At 48.0% G+C, this 15,155-nt stretch overlaps 1 protein-coding gene across 2 annotated transcripts in view; it reads left to right on the top strand.

Moving 5' to 3' along the window:
- The window catches only part of LOC135056114 (uncharacterized), a 65,355-nt gene extending 51,102 nt beyond the window's left edge, over window positions 1–14,253 (top strand). The window contains exons 5-7 of one of the 2 annotated variants that reach the window (XM_063960887.1): window positions 9,439–9,603; window positions 11,549–11,696; window positions 14,074–14,253. In XM_063960887.1, coding sequence (XP_063816957.1) covers window positions 9,439–9,603; window positions 11,549–11,591 — 208 coding nt within the window. In that variant the 3' untranslated portion in view covers window positions 11,592–11,696; window positions 14,074–14,253. Of the gene's footprint in view, window positions 1–9,438; window positions 9,604–11,548; window positions 11,697–13,854; window positions 13,973–14,073 lie in introns of those variants that run through there. The other variant, XM_063960888.1, reaches the window with a different exon arrangement.
- Window positions 14,254–15,155: the final 902 nt, after the last annotated feature.

Raw genomic sequence — 15,155 nt, 5'->3', positions numbered from 1 at the left:
CACTGTGTATAACGGGCTACCAGGCGCAATGTGTATAAGGGGCTACCTGGCGCAATGTGTATAAGGGGCTACCTGGCGCAATGTGTATAAGGGGCTACCTGGCGCAATGTGTATTAGGGGCTACCTGGCGCAATGTGTATTAGGGGCTACCTGGCGCAATGTGTATAAGGGGCTACCTGGCGCAGTGTGTATAAGGGGCTACTTGGCGCACTGTGTATAATGGGCTACCTGGTGCAATGTGTATAAGGGGCTACCTGGCGCAATGTGTATAAGGGGCTACCTGGTGCAATGTGTATAAGGGGCTACCTGGCGCAATGTGTATAAGGGGCTACCTGGCGCAATGTGTATAAGGGGCTACCTGGCGCAATGTGTATAATGTGCTACCTGGTGCAATGGGTATAATGTGCTACCTGGTGCAAATGTGTATAAGGGGCTACTTGTGCAATGTGTATAAGGAGCTACCTGGTGCAGTTTGTATAACATGCTCTACCTAGTGCAACATGTATAAAAGGGGCTCTACCTGGCGTATTGTGTATAAGGGGCTCTACCTAGCGTGTATAAGGGGTACTACTGTGTGGTGTAATGTGACTGATGGAGACTACGGTGTGGTATAATGTGAATTGGTACTATTATGTGGCCATGCCCCTTCCCCAATGAAGCCCCTCCCCTACATTATTTGCTCACGTCATCAGCGAGCACTGTCCCTGTTTTAAATGGGGAAAAGTGGGGCACCAAAGGAATCGTACACCCTGGGTGCCATAAGGTCTAGAACCAGCCCTGGATCCTGCCCCCTCAGCAAACCCCGCCTCCACTGGGGCTGCTTACAGAGGTTTCCTCAGCTGGTTTTCCATCCCAATCTGCCCTTGGCAGCAGTCAAGCTTAGCTTCTGGAAGACAGCCCGGGAGATCCTGACTGAGTTATCTGGCTGGTGCTGATTGCTAAGTAAAGCCGGGATAAATAGCTGCTGCACAGACAGAGGTTGGTGCACGCCGTGAGGCATGGCTTCTTCATAGGGAAGGGGTGAACCCTCAGTTATCCCCCTGTAGTTGTGTCCCCAGCAGCTGTGCCACCAGTTAATTTGCCCCCTGTAGTTGTGCCCCCAGTAGCTGTGCCCTCAGTTGATTTGCGCCCAGTAGCTGTTCCCCCTGTACCAGTGCCCCCAGTAGATCTGCCCCCAGTAGCTGTGCCTCGTGTAGTTGTGCCCCCTGTAGATCTGCCCCAAGTAGCTGTGCCTCTTGTAGCTTGCCCCCTGTAGCCGCTTTGAAACCCTAAACAAAAAAAATACACCATACTTACCAGCCTCGCTCCTGCTTCTGGACAGCTGCTGCCGCTGCCTCCGGGCGCCGGCTCCTCTCTATGAGAGAGACGTCATGACATCTCTCCCATAGCAGCGCCGCACTGACACTAGGGTCAATTTTGACCTCTAGCGTCAGTTAGCGACGCCGGCTGCAGCGGGCACACACCGCGCTCGCTGCAGCCAGGGGAGCGGGGAGAGAGGGAGGTAATACTTCTATTCACTGCACGTTATGGAGCTGGCAGGGTGACTGGGAGCGCTAATGTATTGTAATACAGCTATATCACTGCATGTGTGGAGCTGGTAGGGTGACCAGGAGAGCTGATGTGATGTAATACGGCTATATCACTGCACGTATGGAGCTAGCTGGGTGACCAGGAGCACTGATGTGATGTAATACGGCTATATCACTGCACGTATGGAGCTGGCTGGGTGACCGGGAGCGCTGATGTGATGTAACTATGCTATATCACTGAACGTATGGAGTTGGCAGGGTGACCGGGAGCGCTGATATGATGTAACACTGCTATATCACTGCACGTATGGAGCTGGCAGGGTGACCAGGAGCACTGATGTGATGTAACACTGCTATATCACTGCACGTATGGAGTTGGCAGGGTGACCGGGAGCGCTGATATGATGTAACACTGCTATATCACTGCACGTATGGAGTTGGCAGGGTGACCGGGAGCGCTGATATGATGTAACACTGTTATCTCACTGCACATATGGTGCTGGCAGGGTGATCGGGACTGCTGATGCGATGTAACACTGCTATATCACTGCACGTATGGAGCTGGCAGGGTGACCAGGTGACCTATTTGATCCTTATTTCTGTGTAAGGGTATCCTTATGTCTATCCCATTCATGTTTATATTGCTCTACTGTCTTATCCTCTACCACCTCTGATGGGAGGCTATTCCACTTATCCACTACCCTTTCTGTGAAGTCATTTTCTCTGACGTCCTAAGTGGATGCTGGGGACTCCGTCAGGACCATGGGGATTAGCGGCTCCGCAGGAGACAGGGCACAAAACTAAAGCTTTAGGATCAGGTGGTGTGTACTGGCTCCTCCCCCTATGACCCTCCTCCAAGCCTCAGTTAGGTTTTTGTGCCCGTCCGAGCAGGGTGCAATCTAGGTGGCTCTCTTAAGGAGCTGCTTAGAAAAAGTTTTTAGGTTTCTTATTTTCAGTGAGTCCTGCTGGCAACAGGCTCACTGCATCGAGGGACTTAGGGGAGAGAAGTTCAACTCACCTGCGTGCAGGATGGATTGGCTTCTTAGGCTACTGGACACCATTAGCTCCAGAGGGAGTCGGAACACAGGTCTCACCCTGGGGTTCGTCCCGGAGCCGCGCCGCCGACCCCCCTTGCAGATGCTGAAGATTGAAGGTCCAGAAACCGGCGGCAGAAGGCTTTTCAGTCTTCATGAAGGTAGCGCACAGCACTGCAGCTGTGCGCCATTGTTGTCACACACTTCACACCAACGGTCACGGAGGGTGCAGGGCGTTGCTGGGGGCGCCCTGGGCAGCAATGTATAATACCTTATTCTGGCTAAAAATACATCACATATAGCCCCTGGAGGCTATATGGATGTATTTAACCCCTGCCAGGTCTCAGAAAAACGGGAGAAGAAGCCCGCCAAAAAGGGGGCGGGGCCTATTCTCCTCAGCACACCGCGCCATTTTCCCTCACAGAAAGGCTGGTGGGAAGGCTCCCAGGCTCTCCCCTGCACTGCACTACAGAAACAGGGTTAAAACAGAGAGGGGGGGCACTTATTTGGCGATATGTATATATATATATTAAAATGCTATAAGGGAAAAACACTTATATACAGGTTGTCCCTGTATAATATAGCGTTTTTGGTGTGTGCTGGCAAACTCTCCCTCTGTCTCCCCAAAGGGCTAGTGGGGTCCTGTCCTCTATCAGAGCATTCCCTGTGTGTGTGCTGTGTGTCGGTACTTGTGTGTCGACATGTATGAGGACGATGTTGGTGAGGAGGCGGAGCAATTGCCGGTAATGGTGATGTCACTCTCTAGGGAGTCGACACCGGAATGGATGGCTTATTTAAGGAATTACGTGATAATGTCAACACGCTGCAAGGTCGGTTGACGACATGAGACGGCCGGCAAACCAATTAGTACCTGTCCAGGCGTCTAAAACACCGTCAGGGGCGTTAAAACGTCCTTTTACCTCAGTCGGTCGACACAGACACGGACACTGACTCCAGTGTCGACGGTGAAGAAACAAACGTATTTTCCTTTAGGGCCACACGTTACTTGTTAAGGGCAATGAAGGAGATGTTACATATTTCTGATACTACAAGTACCACAAAAAAGGGTATTATGTGGAGTGTGAAAAAACTACATGTGGTTTTTCCTGAATCAGATAAATTAAATGAAGTGTGTGATGATGCGTGGGTTTCCCCCGATAGAAAATTATTGGCGGTATACCTTTTCCCGCCAGAAGTTATGGCGCGTTGGGAAACACACCTTAGGGTGGATAAGGCGCTCACACGCTTATAAAAACAAGTGGCGTTACCGTCTCCAGATACGGACGCCCTCAAGGAGCCAACTGATAGGAGGTTGGAAAATATCCTAAAAAGTATATACACACATACTGGTGTTATACTGCGACCAGCGATCGCCTCAGCCTGGATGGGCAGCGCTGGGGTGGCTTGGTCGGATTCCCTGACTGGAAATATTGATACCCTTGACAGGGACAGTATTTTATTGACTATAGAGCATTTAAAAGATGCATTTCTATATATGCGAAACTCTGGCATCAAGAGTAAGTGCGATGTCCATATCTGCCAGACGATGTTTATGGACACGACAGTGGTCAGGTGATGCAGATTCCAAACGGCACATGGAAGTATTGCCGTATAAAGGGGAGGAGTTATTTGGGGTCGGTCCATCGGACCTGGTGGCCACGGCAACAGCTAGAAAATCCACCTTTTTTACCCCAAGTCACATCTCAGCAGAAAAAGACATAGTCTTTTCAGCCTCAGTCCTTTCGTCCCCATAATATCTGCCCAGGGATAGAGGTAAGGGAAGAAGACTGCAGCAGGCAGCCCATTCCCAGGAACAGAAGCCTTCCACCGCTTCTGCCAAGTCCTCAGCATGACGCTGGGGCCGTACAAACAGGTGCGGTGGGGGGTCGTCTCAAGAGTTTCAGCACGCAGTGGGCTCACTCGCAAGTGGACCCCTGGATCCTACAAGTAGTATCCCAGGGGTACAGATTGGAAATTCGAGACGTCTCCCCCTCACAGGTTCCTGAAGTTTGCTTTACCAACGTCTACCTCCGACAGGGAGGCAGTATTGGAAACAATTCACAAGCTGTATTCCCAGCAGGTGATAATCAAAGTACCCCTCCTACAACAAGTAAAGGGGTATTATTCCACACTATATTGTGGTACTGAAGCCAGACGGCTCGGTGAGACCTATTCTAAATGGAGTCACTCAGAGCAGTGATAGCGAACCAGGAAGAAGGGGACTATATGGTGTCCCTGGACATCAAGGATGCTTACCTCCATGTCCAAATTTGCCCTTCTCACAAAGGGTACCTCAGGTTCGTGGTACAAAACTGTCACTATCCGTTTCAGACGCTGCCGTTTGGATTGTCCACGGCACCCCAGGTCTTTACCAAGGTAATGGCCGAAATGATGATTCTTCTTCAAAGAAAAGGCGTCTTAATTATCCCTTACTTGGACGATCTCCTGATAAGGGCAAGGTCCAGAGAACAGTTGGAGGTCGGAGTAGCACTATCTCAAGTAGTTCTACGACAGCACGGGTGGATTCTAAATATTCCAAAATCGCAGCTGTCTCCGACGACACGTCTGCTGTCCCTAGGGATGATTCTGGACACAGTCCAGAAAAAGGTGTTTCTCCCGGAGGAGAAAGCCAGGGAGTTATCCGAGCTAGTCAGGAACCTCCAAAAACCAGGAAAAGTGTCAGTGCATCATTGCACAAGGGTCCTGGGAAAAATGGTGGCTTCTTACGAAGCGATTCCATTCGGCAGATTTCACGCAAGAACTTTTCAGTGGGATCTGCTGGACAAATGGTCCGGATCGCATCTTCAGATGCATCAGCGGATAACCCTGTCTCCAAGGACAAGGGTGTCTCTTCTGTGGTGGCTGCAGAGTGCTCATCTACTAAAGTGCCACAGTTATGCATTCAGGACTGGGTCCTGGTGACCACGGATTCCAGCTTGAAAGGCTGGGGAGCAGTCACACAGGGAAAAAAAAAAAAAAAAAATTTCCAGGGAGTGTGATCAAGTCTGGGGACTTCTCTCCGCATAAATATACTGGAGCTAAGAGCAATTTACAATGCTCTAAGCTTAGCAAGACCTCTGCTTCAAGGTCAGCCGGTATTGATCCAGTGGGACAACATCACGGCAGTCGCCCACGTAAACAGACAGGGCGGCACAAGAAGCAGGAGGACAATGGCAGAAACTGCAAGGATTCTTCGCTGGGCGGAAAATCATGTGATAGCACTGTCAGCAGTTTTCATTCCGGGAGTGGACAACTGGGAAGCAGACTTCCTCAGCACGACCTCCACCCGTCGTGGGGACTTCATCGAAAAGTTGTTTCCACATGATTGTGCACCGTTGGGAAAGACCAAAGGTGGACATGATGGCGTCCCGCCTGAACAAAAAACTGGACAGGTATTGCGCCAGGTCAAGAGACCCTCAGGAAATAGCTGTGGACGTTCTGGTAACACCATGGGTGTACCAGTCGGTGTATGTGTTCCCTCCTCTGCTTCTCATACCAAAGGTACTGAGAATTATAAGACGTAGAGGAGTAAGAACTATACTCGTGGCTCCGGATGGGCCAAGAAGGACTTGGTACCCGGAACTTCATGAGATGCTCACAGAGGACTCAGGGCCTCTGCCGATAAGAAGGGACTTGCTTCAGCAAGTACCATGTCTGTTCCAAGACTTACCGCGGGTGCTTTTGACGGCATGGCGGTTGAACGCCGGATCCTAAGGGAAAAAAGGCATTCCGGAAGAGGTCATTCCTACCCTGGTCAAAGCCAGGAAGGAGGTGACCGCACAACATTATCACCACATGTGGCGAAAATATGTTGCGTGGTGTGAGGCCAGGAAGGCCCCACGAAGAAATTTCAACTCGGTCGATTCCTGCATTTCCTGCAAACAGGAGTGTCTATGGGCCTCAAATTGGGGTCCATTAAGGTTCAAATTTCGGCCCTGTCGATTTTCTTCCAGGAAGAATTGGCTTCAGTTCCTGAAGTCCAGAAATTTGACAAGGGAGTACTGCATATACAACCCCCTTTTTGTGCCTCCAGTGGCACTGTGGGATCTCAACGTAGTCCTGGGATTCCTCAAATCACGTTGGTTTAAACCGCTCAAATCTGTGGATTTGAAATATCTCACATGGAAAGTGACCATGATGTTGGCCCTGGCCTCGGCCAGGCGAGTGTCAGAATTGGCGGCTTTGTCTCACAAAAGCCCATATCTGATTGTCCATTCGGACAGGGCAGAGCTGCGGACTCGTCCCCAGTTTCTCCCTAAGGTGGTGTCAGCGTTTCATCTGAACCAGCTTATTGTGGTACCTGCGGCTACTAGAGACTTGGAGGACTCCAAGTTGCTAGATGTTGTCAGGGCCCTGAAAATATAGATTTCCAGGACGGCTGGAGTCAGGAAAACTGACTTGCTGTTATCCTGTATGCACCCAAAAAACTGGGTGCTCTTGCTTCTAAGCAGACGATTGCTAGTTGAATGTGTAGTACAATTCAGCTTGCACATTCTGTGGCAGGACTGTCACAGCCAAAATATATAAATGCCCATTCCACAAGGAAGGTGGGCTCATCTTGGGCGACTGCCCGAGGGGTCTCGGCTTTACAACTTTGCCGAGCTGCTACTTGGTCAGGGGCACACCCTGGCTGAGGAGGACCTGGAGTTCTCTCACTCGGTGCTGCAGAGTCATCCGCACTCTCCCGCCCGTTTGGGAGCTTTGGTATAATCCCCATGGTCCTGACGGAGTCCCCAGCATCCACTTAGGACGTCAGAGAAAATAAGATTTTACTTACCGATAAATCTATTTCTCGTAGTCCGTAGTGGATGCTGGGCGCCCATTCCAAGTGCGGATTGTCTGCAATACTTGTACATAGTTATTGTTACAAAAAAATCGGGTTGTTATTGTTGTGAGCCGTCTGTTCAGAGGCTCCTACGTTTGTCATACTGTTAACTGGGTTTAGATCACAAGTTATACGGTGTGATTGGTGTGGCTGGTATGAGTCTTACCCGGGATTCAATATCCTTCCTTATTGTGTACGCTCGTCCGGGCACAGTATCCTAACTGAGGCTTGGAGGAGGGTCATAGGGGGAGGAGCCAGTACACACCACCTGATCCTAAAGCTTTAGTTTTGTGCCCTGTCTCCTGCGGAGCCGCTAATCCCCATGGTCCTGACGGAGTCCCCAGCATCCACTACGGACTACGAGAAATAGATTTATCGGTAAGTAAAATCTTATTTTTCCTCAAATTTCCCCTGAACCTCCCTCCCTCCCTCCAGTGTCAGTGCATGTCCTCGTGTCCTATTACTTCTCTTCATTTGGAGAATGTTTCCCTTTTGGATCTTGTTTTACCCCTGATATATGTGACAATCTCTATCATGTCCCCCCTTTCCCTTCTCTGCTCCACACTGCACATAGGGGGTCATTCCGAGTTGATCGCTCGCTGGCAACTTTTTTCAGATAGTCGCCGCCTATGGGGGAGTGTATTTTAGCTTTGCAAGTGTGCGAACACTTTTGCAGCCGACGGCACAAAAACTTTTTTTTTTTTCAGTTTCTGAGTAGCTCTGGACTTACTCAGCCGCTGCGATCATTCAGTCTTTTTGGTCCCGAAATTGACGTCAGACACCCGCCCTGCAAACGCTTGGACACGGCTGCATTTTTCCAAACATTCCCAGAAAACGGTCCGTTAACACCCACAAACGCCCTCTTTCTGTCAAATCACCTTACGTTCCGCTGTGCGAATGGATTCTTCATTAAATCCATCACCCATCACCCATCCTCTTTGTACCCGTACGACCCGCCTGCGCGTTGCGGTGCTTATGCATGCGCAGTTTTGCCGAGATTTAACCTTATCGCAGTACTGCAAAAAGTTGCTAGCGAGCGATCAACTCGGAATGACCCCCATAGTGAGATGTTTTAGTCTTTCTGGGTATGTTGTGTGATGTAGGCCATGCACCATACTAGTTGCCCTTCTTTGTACAGTCTCTAATGTAATAATATCCTTCTGAAGATATGTCCTCCAGAACTAGACACAGTATTCTAGATGATACCGCACCAGTGACCTATACAGTGGCATTATTACTTCTCTCTGCTGCTGATTCCTCTCCCTATGCACCAAGCATATGACTAGCCTTCCTCATTGCTGTGTTACATTGCTTACAGTGAAATGGATTGTAACTGCGCCTGTCAGGCAATGAATATATGGATGTGCTTGAAAGACTTGTAAAAGAGAAAAAATAAATGATTTACTAAGTTCGTTATAGACAGACAATAATTCTAGATGTCACAAATCGCATAACAACAATCACAGTTGGCTCTTGATAAAAGAAATAGGGAAATTTCAATAGAAAGAATTGAATGAGAAAAAGAAATGCTGGTACTTGCAGTGTCCCTAATAAAGGGAGTGTGAGTAGTCTTATGTCCACTAGAGGATGGCGCCCCACCTCTCTGTGTATGAAGTGTCTTGTGTAATGAAGGGAGCGCCTTAATAGTTCCAAAACGTGCTACGGTCTCTATTGGTCCGACACTCAGGTGGTGGAGGGGGGGTGGGGTGGTGGTGGTGTAAACAGAAGCCCGGTGACGATGGTAAATACCTCCAATGATTGTAAGGGGTGCCCCTATGTTGTACTATGGGCGTGGGGACTGTTAGCAGAGGTTCAGATATAAGAACTCCGGACACACTGTCCTCACCGGGGTCCATGTATGATCAGTATGACGCTCCGTTACAAGCGCCCTAATGATTCCCAGAATTCCCGGTCAAGATGGGGTCTTTATCAAGATGGCCGTTACAGACTCCCTGACAAAGACCCCAATGGGTAGATACGCGTAGGAGAACCAGCCCCTGCATGCAAGCAGAATCACCACTAATCAGAGCTCTATCCAAACTTATTTCAGGTTCCCTCAGAAACACCGGTGTACGAGGAGAGCGCGGAGCCGCAGCAGCGGCGACCACATGATAAGAAGCCTTAACCAGAAGCCACCAGGAAACAGCAGCAGCTGTAGGAGACGCGAGGAGAACAGAAGCAGGTGGACGCTGAGACACACAGAGCTTAGGAACAGGTAAGACTCCGTAAGGAGAGGAGACAATCCTGGCGGACCGTCCTTCACAGGCCTCGAAGCTGTTGACTCCCCCCCCCCCCCCTCTCCTCTCCTAATACTGGCACTGAATCCTGGGGATCATTAGGGCGCTTGTCACGCAGTGTCATCCTGATCATACCTGGACCCCGGTGAGGACAGTGTGTCCGGAGTTCTTATATCTGAACCACTGCTAACAGTCCCCCCACCCATAGTACCACATAGAGGCAGCCCTTACAATCATTGGAGGTATTTACCATCGTCACCCGGCTTCTGTTTACACCCCCCCCCCCCCCCCACCACCACCACCACCACCTGAGTGCCGGACCAATAGAGACCGTAACACGTTTTGGGACTATTTAGGGGCGCCCTTCATTACACAAGACACTTCATACACAGAGAGGTGGGACGCCATCCTCTAGTGGACATAAGACTAATCACACTCCCTCTATAGGGACACTACAAGTACCAGCAACCCCCCATCTTTTCTTTTTCTCATTTAGTTCTTTCTATTGCAATTTCCCTATTTCTTTTATCAAGAGCCAACTGTGATTGTTATGTGATTTGTGACATCTAGAATTGTCTGTCAATAACGAACTTAGTAAATAATTTTTTTTCCCTCTCTTACAAGTCTTTCAAGCACATCCATATATTTATTGCCTGACAGGCGCAGTTACAATCCATTTCACGGTTAGTATTTTATAGGCAGGTTTTGGGGAAGCCCCATCTTACAATCTTGCTGCCCACAACAATATGCCCGTATCGGTGAGCGCGAAGTGAAATCTTCTAGTCAAATTAGTTACGTTGCTTACCTGCCTTTATGTCACCTGAGATAGTGACTCCTAGATCCCTTTCCTCCTCAGTAGTTCCCAGTATAGTGCCATTAATACTATATTTAGCCTTTGTTACCTGAGATAGTGACTCCTAGATCCCTTTCCCCCTCAGTAGTTCCCAGTATAATGCTATTAATACTATATTTAGCCTTTGGATATTTGAGACCCCAAGTGCATGATTTTGCATTTTTTTGGCATTAAACTGTAATTGAGGTGGTAATGGAGAGAGGATGAGATGAGGTGGTGTGGTGTGGGGTAAATGGGATTGGAGCAGTAGTAGAAGGGAATTGGGCTCTGTAACTTCAGGGAAGGGTAATGGAGGAACTAGAGAATGGGTCTTGGATTTTATGAAAGATGAATAAGGGAAATTGAGACAGCGGGACATAGGTGGTAAGAGTGGAGCCATGGGAGTATCAGAGGGAGTACATTGGGGTAATAGAGTAAGGCGGATGATGGTTTCCTTAGGGTGGGGAGAGGTGTCTGGAACAGGAATGGAGGTAATAAAGGATGAAGAGATAATAGAAGGATGGGAGGTGTAGTGGAGTGGTAGAGGGTAATTACACATTGAGGTTAGTACAGGGGACAGAAGTGTAAAAGTAATGAAAGTTGGGGTAATAGAGGGTGGGTGGATGAAGGAGGCAAACTGGCGATAATGGAGGGTGAGGTGATTGGTAGTGGGGTTGTTAGAAGGAGGGGAATGGGGGTGATTGCGGGTGGAAGGGAGAGCTGTCTGGGTACAATAGGTGGTCTGAAATGATAAGGGAGGAGAATGAGCGAACTAGAGTAGGGGGCTGTGGCCTTAGTGAAAATGGAGGGAAGTTAGCGGAACTGGAGCACCAGGATGGTGAGAGTTATACAGGGCAACAGTGCATGCTGGTGCTATATAACTGCATTGGGGGTCTGGGCATGTGGCCCCTCTATCTCAATTAGTTGTGGGGGAGGGTTGTTCTGCTGAATAGTGGGTGCACTGTCCGTGTCCATCTGAAAAGCCCCAGCAATTCTGTGATATATGTATTACCTCTTCCATACTATGTCCATGCTGCTCTCTGTGGGGCTTATATGATGTGATGTCCTGACGGCTGGTGTCTTTCTTCCAGGCATGCAGATGAAGAGCTCAGAGTGGAAGCAATGCAAGTCTAATGCTCAGGTGTGGAGAACCGGGGGTATGGAGGCATCCCAGTGGAAAGTAAAGGGATCGGTGACTGACCAGTTCCATCCAGAAGATTGGGACCATCCACTATCTGGGTGTGTAGGCTTGTCCATTACTCTGTATCTTCCTGTCCTTCATACCTCCCTCTCTGCAGGCTTTTCCCTCTTCAGATTGGCTGCTTTATGTCATTATAGAGGTGTTCTCCGTAGCACCATAGATGCTGTGACCGTGTTATAGCATAAATCAGGGGGAATGCTTCAGTTACCTGCTTATTCCAGTTACCAAATTCTCCAATATGTGTTCATGAGAATACACCTACACCACCCTGACATGTGTCCCACGTACCTGTATATCCTGCACGGTGCTGTCCACAGTGCGTTACCTGTAATCCCAGCAATCTCCCATATCATTGTACCGTGCCCCTCACATACACAAGGCTCCAATATGTGTCAGTGAGAATACACCTGTACCCAGGGCCGTAACTAGGTGTGTGCTCCGCACATAGCGCTGCAGGGTAGGGGGCGCTGTTGACAGCACTTGTCAATTATAAATGATCTAATTAATTTCACTTGCAGTTTCCTCCCTTTTTGAAGCCCAGCATCTACTGACCGCCTCTGTCTCCTATCCCCACCCCTATTGTCGCTAATACCTATACAGCATTTATGGACTTAACTTGAGAGCTCCTTGTTGTTCAGTCGCACTGTCCTTCATTACATTTCAGGATGCTGATGTGCCCAGGATACAAACCCATTGCCTATGACATTGCAGTCGGACACACTATTCATTGAGCTATCTGCCCTTGCATAGAAAGCTAGAGAATTCCAAGCTGGAGAGTTCTAACCATTTGAAGTTTACCTTGTACTTTTTGTAAAGGGGTGATAAGAGTTACCTGTAATCCCAGCAATCGCCCATATCATTGTACCGGGTACCGCTCACCACGCTACGGGCACGGTGGCGCTCTACGCGCGCCACACTATTTTATTCTCCCTCCAGGGGGGTCATGGACCCCCACCAGGAAGAATAAGTGTCAGTATGCCGGCTGTCGGGATCCCGGCGCCGGTATACTGTGCGCCGGGATCCCGACAGCCGGCATACTGAAGATCACCCCATTGTACCATGCCCCTCACATACCCATCACCCTGTCACCTTACCAGAATCCTGTATTTATACCCAAATAACATAGTGGCAATTGGAGCCTATACCAGCATACATGGTAGTAACAGTCACAAAGCATAAACACTCAAACACGATTGTAGTTGTTATTTTAGTTTATTGTTGTTATATTATAGTTGTATATAGATGTTATAAGTTGTTATATTATAGTTGTATTTAGATGTTGTTATAGTACAATATAGTATAGTACAACTTATAGATGTTATTCTTTGATGTTAAACAGTTGGTATATGAGGATGGTAAATAATAAGTCCGTTGTTACTTACATCTGCAAGATGGTGAGCTGATGTAAGTATCTCGCTGTAAGCGGGTTAGTCAGATCTCTTTGGTTTTCTGCCCAGCTTTGCTTTTATCCACTGGAAGACATTTCTCTTGGATGTTTTCTCTGTGCTGTGGGCATTCTCAGTGTCTTCCTTCTTACATCTCCTCCCCAGCTTGCTCTGTATCCAGGTCCTGACATTGTATTTGGCCTTATAATTTATAGCACCAGTGGTGGTTTTGTCAGGAGTGTGGCAGGCGCTTGTGCGCGGCTCGGCCTCTTGTATAATAGTGAGGCCGGGATGTCTTTTCTCACCTGGAGATGTTTTCTGGGTGGTGGTGTAAGGACATTCATGGCAGATGTTTGTATGTGTCTCGGCCACTTTCATGAGATTAAGGCTGGAAGGCCTTCTCCAACCTAGAGACGTTTTCTGGGTGGTGTTGTCCAGAACGTCATGCCAATCATTTATTTGTGGCTCAGTGTCTTTTATGTGAGTGAGGCCGGGAGGTCTTTTCTTGGCTGGAGATGTTCTCTTGTTGGTGTTTTTCAGCCATCCATCCCACACATAAAATTTCACCTTAGGGTAGTAATAATCTGCCTCAATGATGTCTTCCTCATCGCTGTCATCGAGTATGATAACAGTGTCAAGGGTCTCAGTATTGCAGATGTCTTCTTCTGCACTGGTGTCATCTGTATCCCCATCAGGTGTATCTGCCTCTCTGCCATCATCCTCATCATCACCAGTATAGACGGTTGGATAATAATAACTATCGGAGCACGTCTCACTGGTGACATCATCCTCTTCTTCCTCCTCATTGTAGTATACCACTTTTGGGGCATCTTCCATTTCAGCACTGACATACGATGTTACAATTGTGCCGAACGTCACAGCGTGGTAAGTGACCATTTGTAAGTAAATGTCATCGTTCATGTCCGCCTCTTTTATTAGAGTGAGGCCGGGCGGTCTCCTCTCACCTAGAGACATCTTCAGTCTCAGGCTGATAATTCGCTATATTGAATTTCTCTCTCTCTCTTCAAAGCTCCTTCACCAAGCAACTCGTATTGAGAAGTGAGGTTCCAGAGACAGCAGCAGCCGATTATACCGTGTTTGTGATGTCACAGTGTACTGGCTGAGTGACATCATCACCAGCCATCAGCACCAGCCTGGAGAAATGTCCAGCTTGTTTATTTCATCAGTCCATACAGGTGCAGGTATCCGTGTTGATGCACAATTACATACAACCTTCCTGCATCATATCCTTCTGGGAGATTAAAAAAAAAACCACATAAACCCAGTTTTAAGAACAATTAAGTATACAAATATATATATATATGTATATATATATACACATACATACACACACACACACACACACACACACACACACACACACTTCATGAGTGTCCTGGTTTAAAGAGTTGTATGGTGTATGGTGGCCTATACATACAGTAGATATGTAGATATATATGTGTGTGTGTGTATCTATCTAGCTATATATCTATATATATATATCTATATCTATATATATATATATATATATATATACATACACACACACACACATACACTCTCTTTAAACCAGCACACTCATGAATATATATATATATATATATATATATATATATATATATATATATGCACTTGCTTTGAACCATTTGTGTACTGAGCCTTTAGCCCTTAACTGTCACTTTTTCCCCCAAAAAGACGCTCAGAGATTGTCGGGTTTTTATGAGTGAATTAGGTGTAAAACATGAAGTTTCTCTTCCCTGCAGCTGCTAACACTGTCTGTCTGACTGGTCGCATCCTGTGCCTCCAGGTCAGATAAAGCACTTGCTGGTTTGGTCGCATATGATGCCACCATGCCAGGCAAGTGGTTAATAGCTGGTTTCTAGGGTTTCCCTTTCCATATAATGTTCTCCATCATAATATCTGTCCTTTCATTTCCTGTACATCACTTGTAACTCTACAAACCCTCAAAAATTGAGAGTGGGCAGACCCGGATTAACAATGGGGCGGATGGATCTGCAGCTCCAGGCCCCCATTGAAAGTAGGCCCACAGCAAACTGACAGCGTTGACACGAAAAAAACTGCCAGCAGCCTCCTCTCTCCCATGCCTCCGCC

The sequence above is a fragment of the Pseudophryne corroboree genome, chromosome 3 (assembly GCF_028390025.1).
Source record: "Pseudophryne corroboree isolate aPseCor3 chromosome 3, aPseCor3.hap2, whole genome shotgun sequence".
NCBI lineage: Eukaryota > Metazoa > Chordata > Amphibia > Anura > Myobatrachidae > Pseudophryne > Pseudophryne corroboree.
This window is presented reverse-complemented; position numbering and strand designations above follow the sequence as displayed.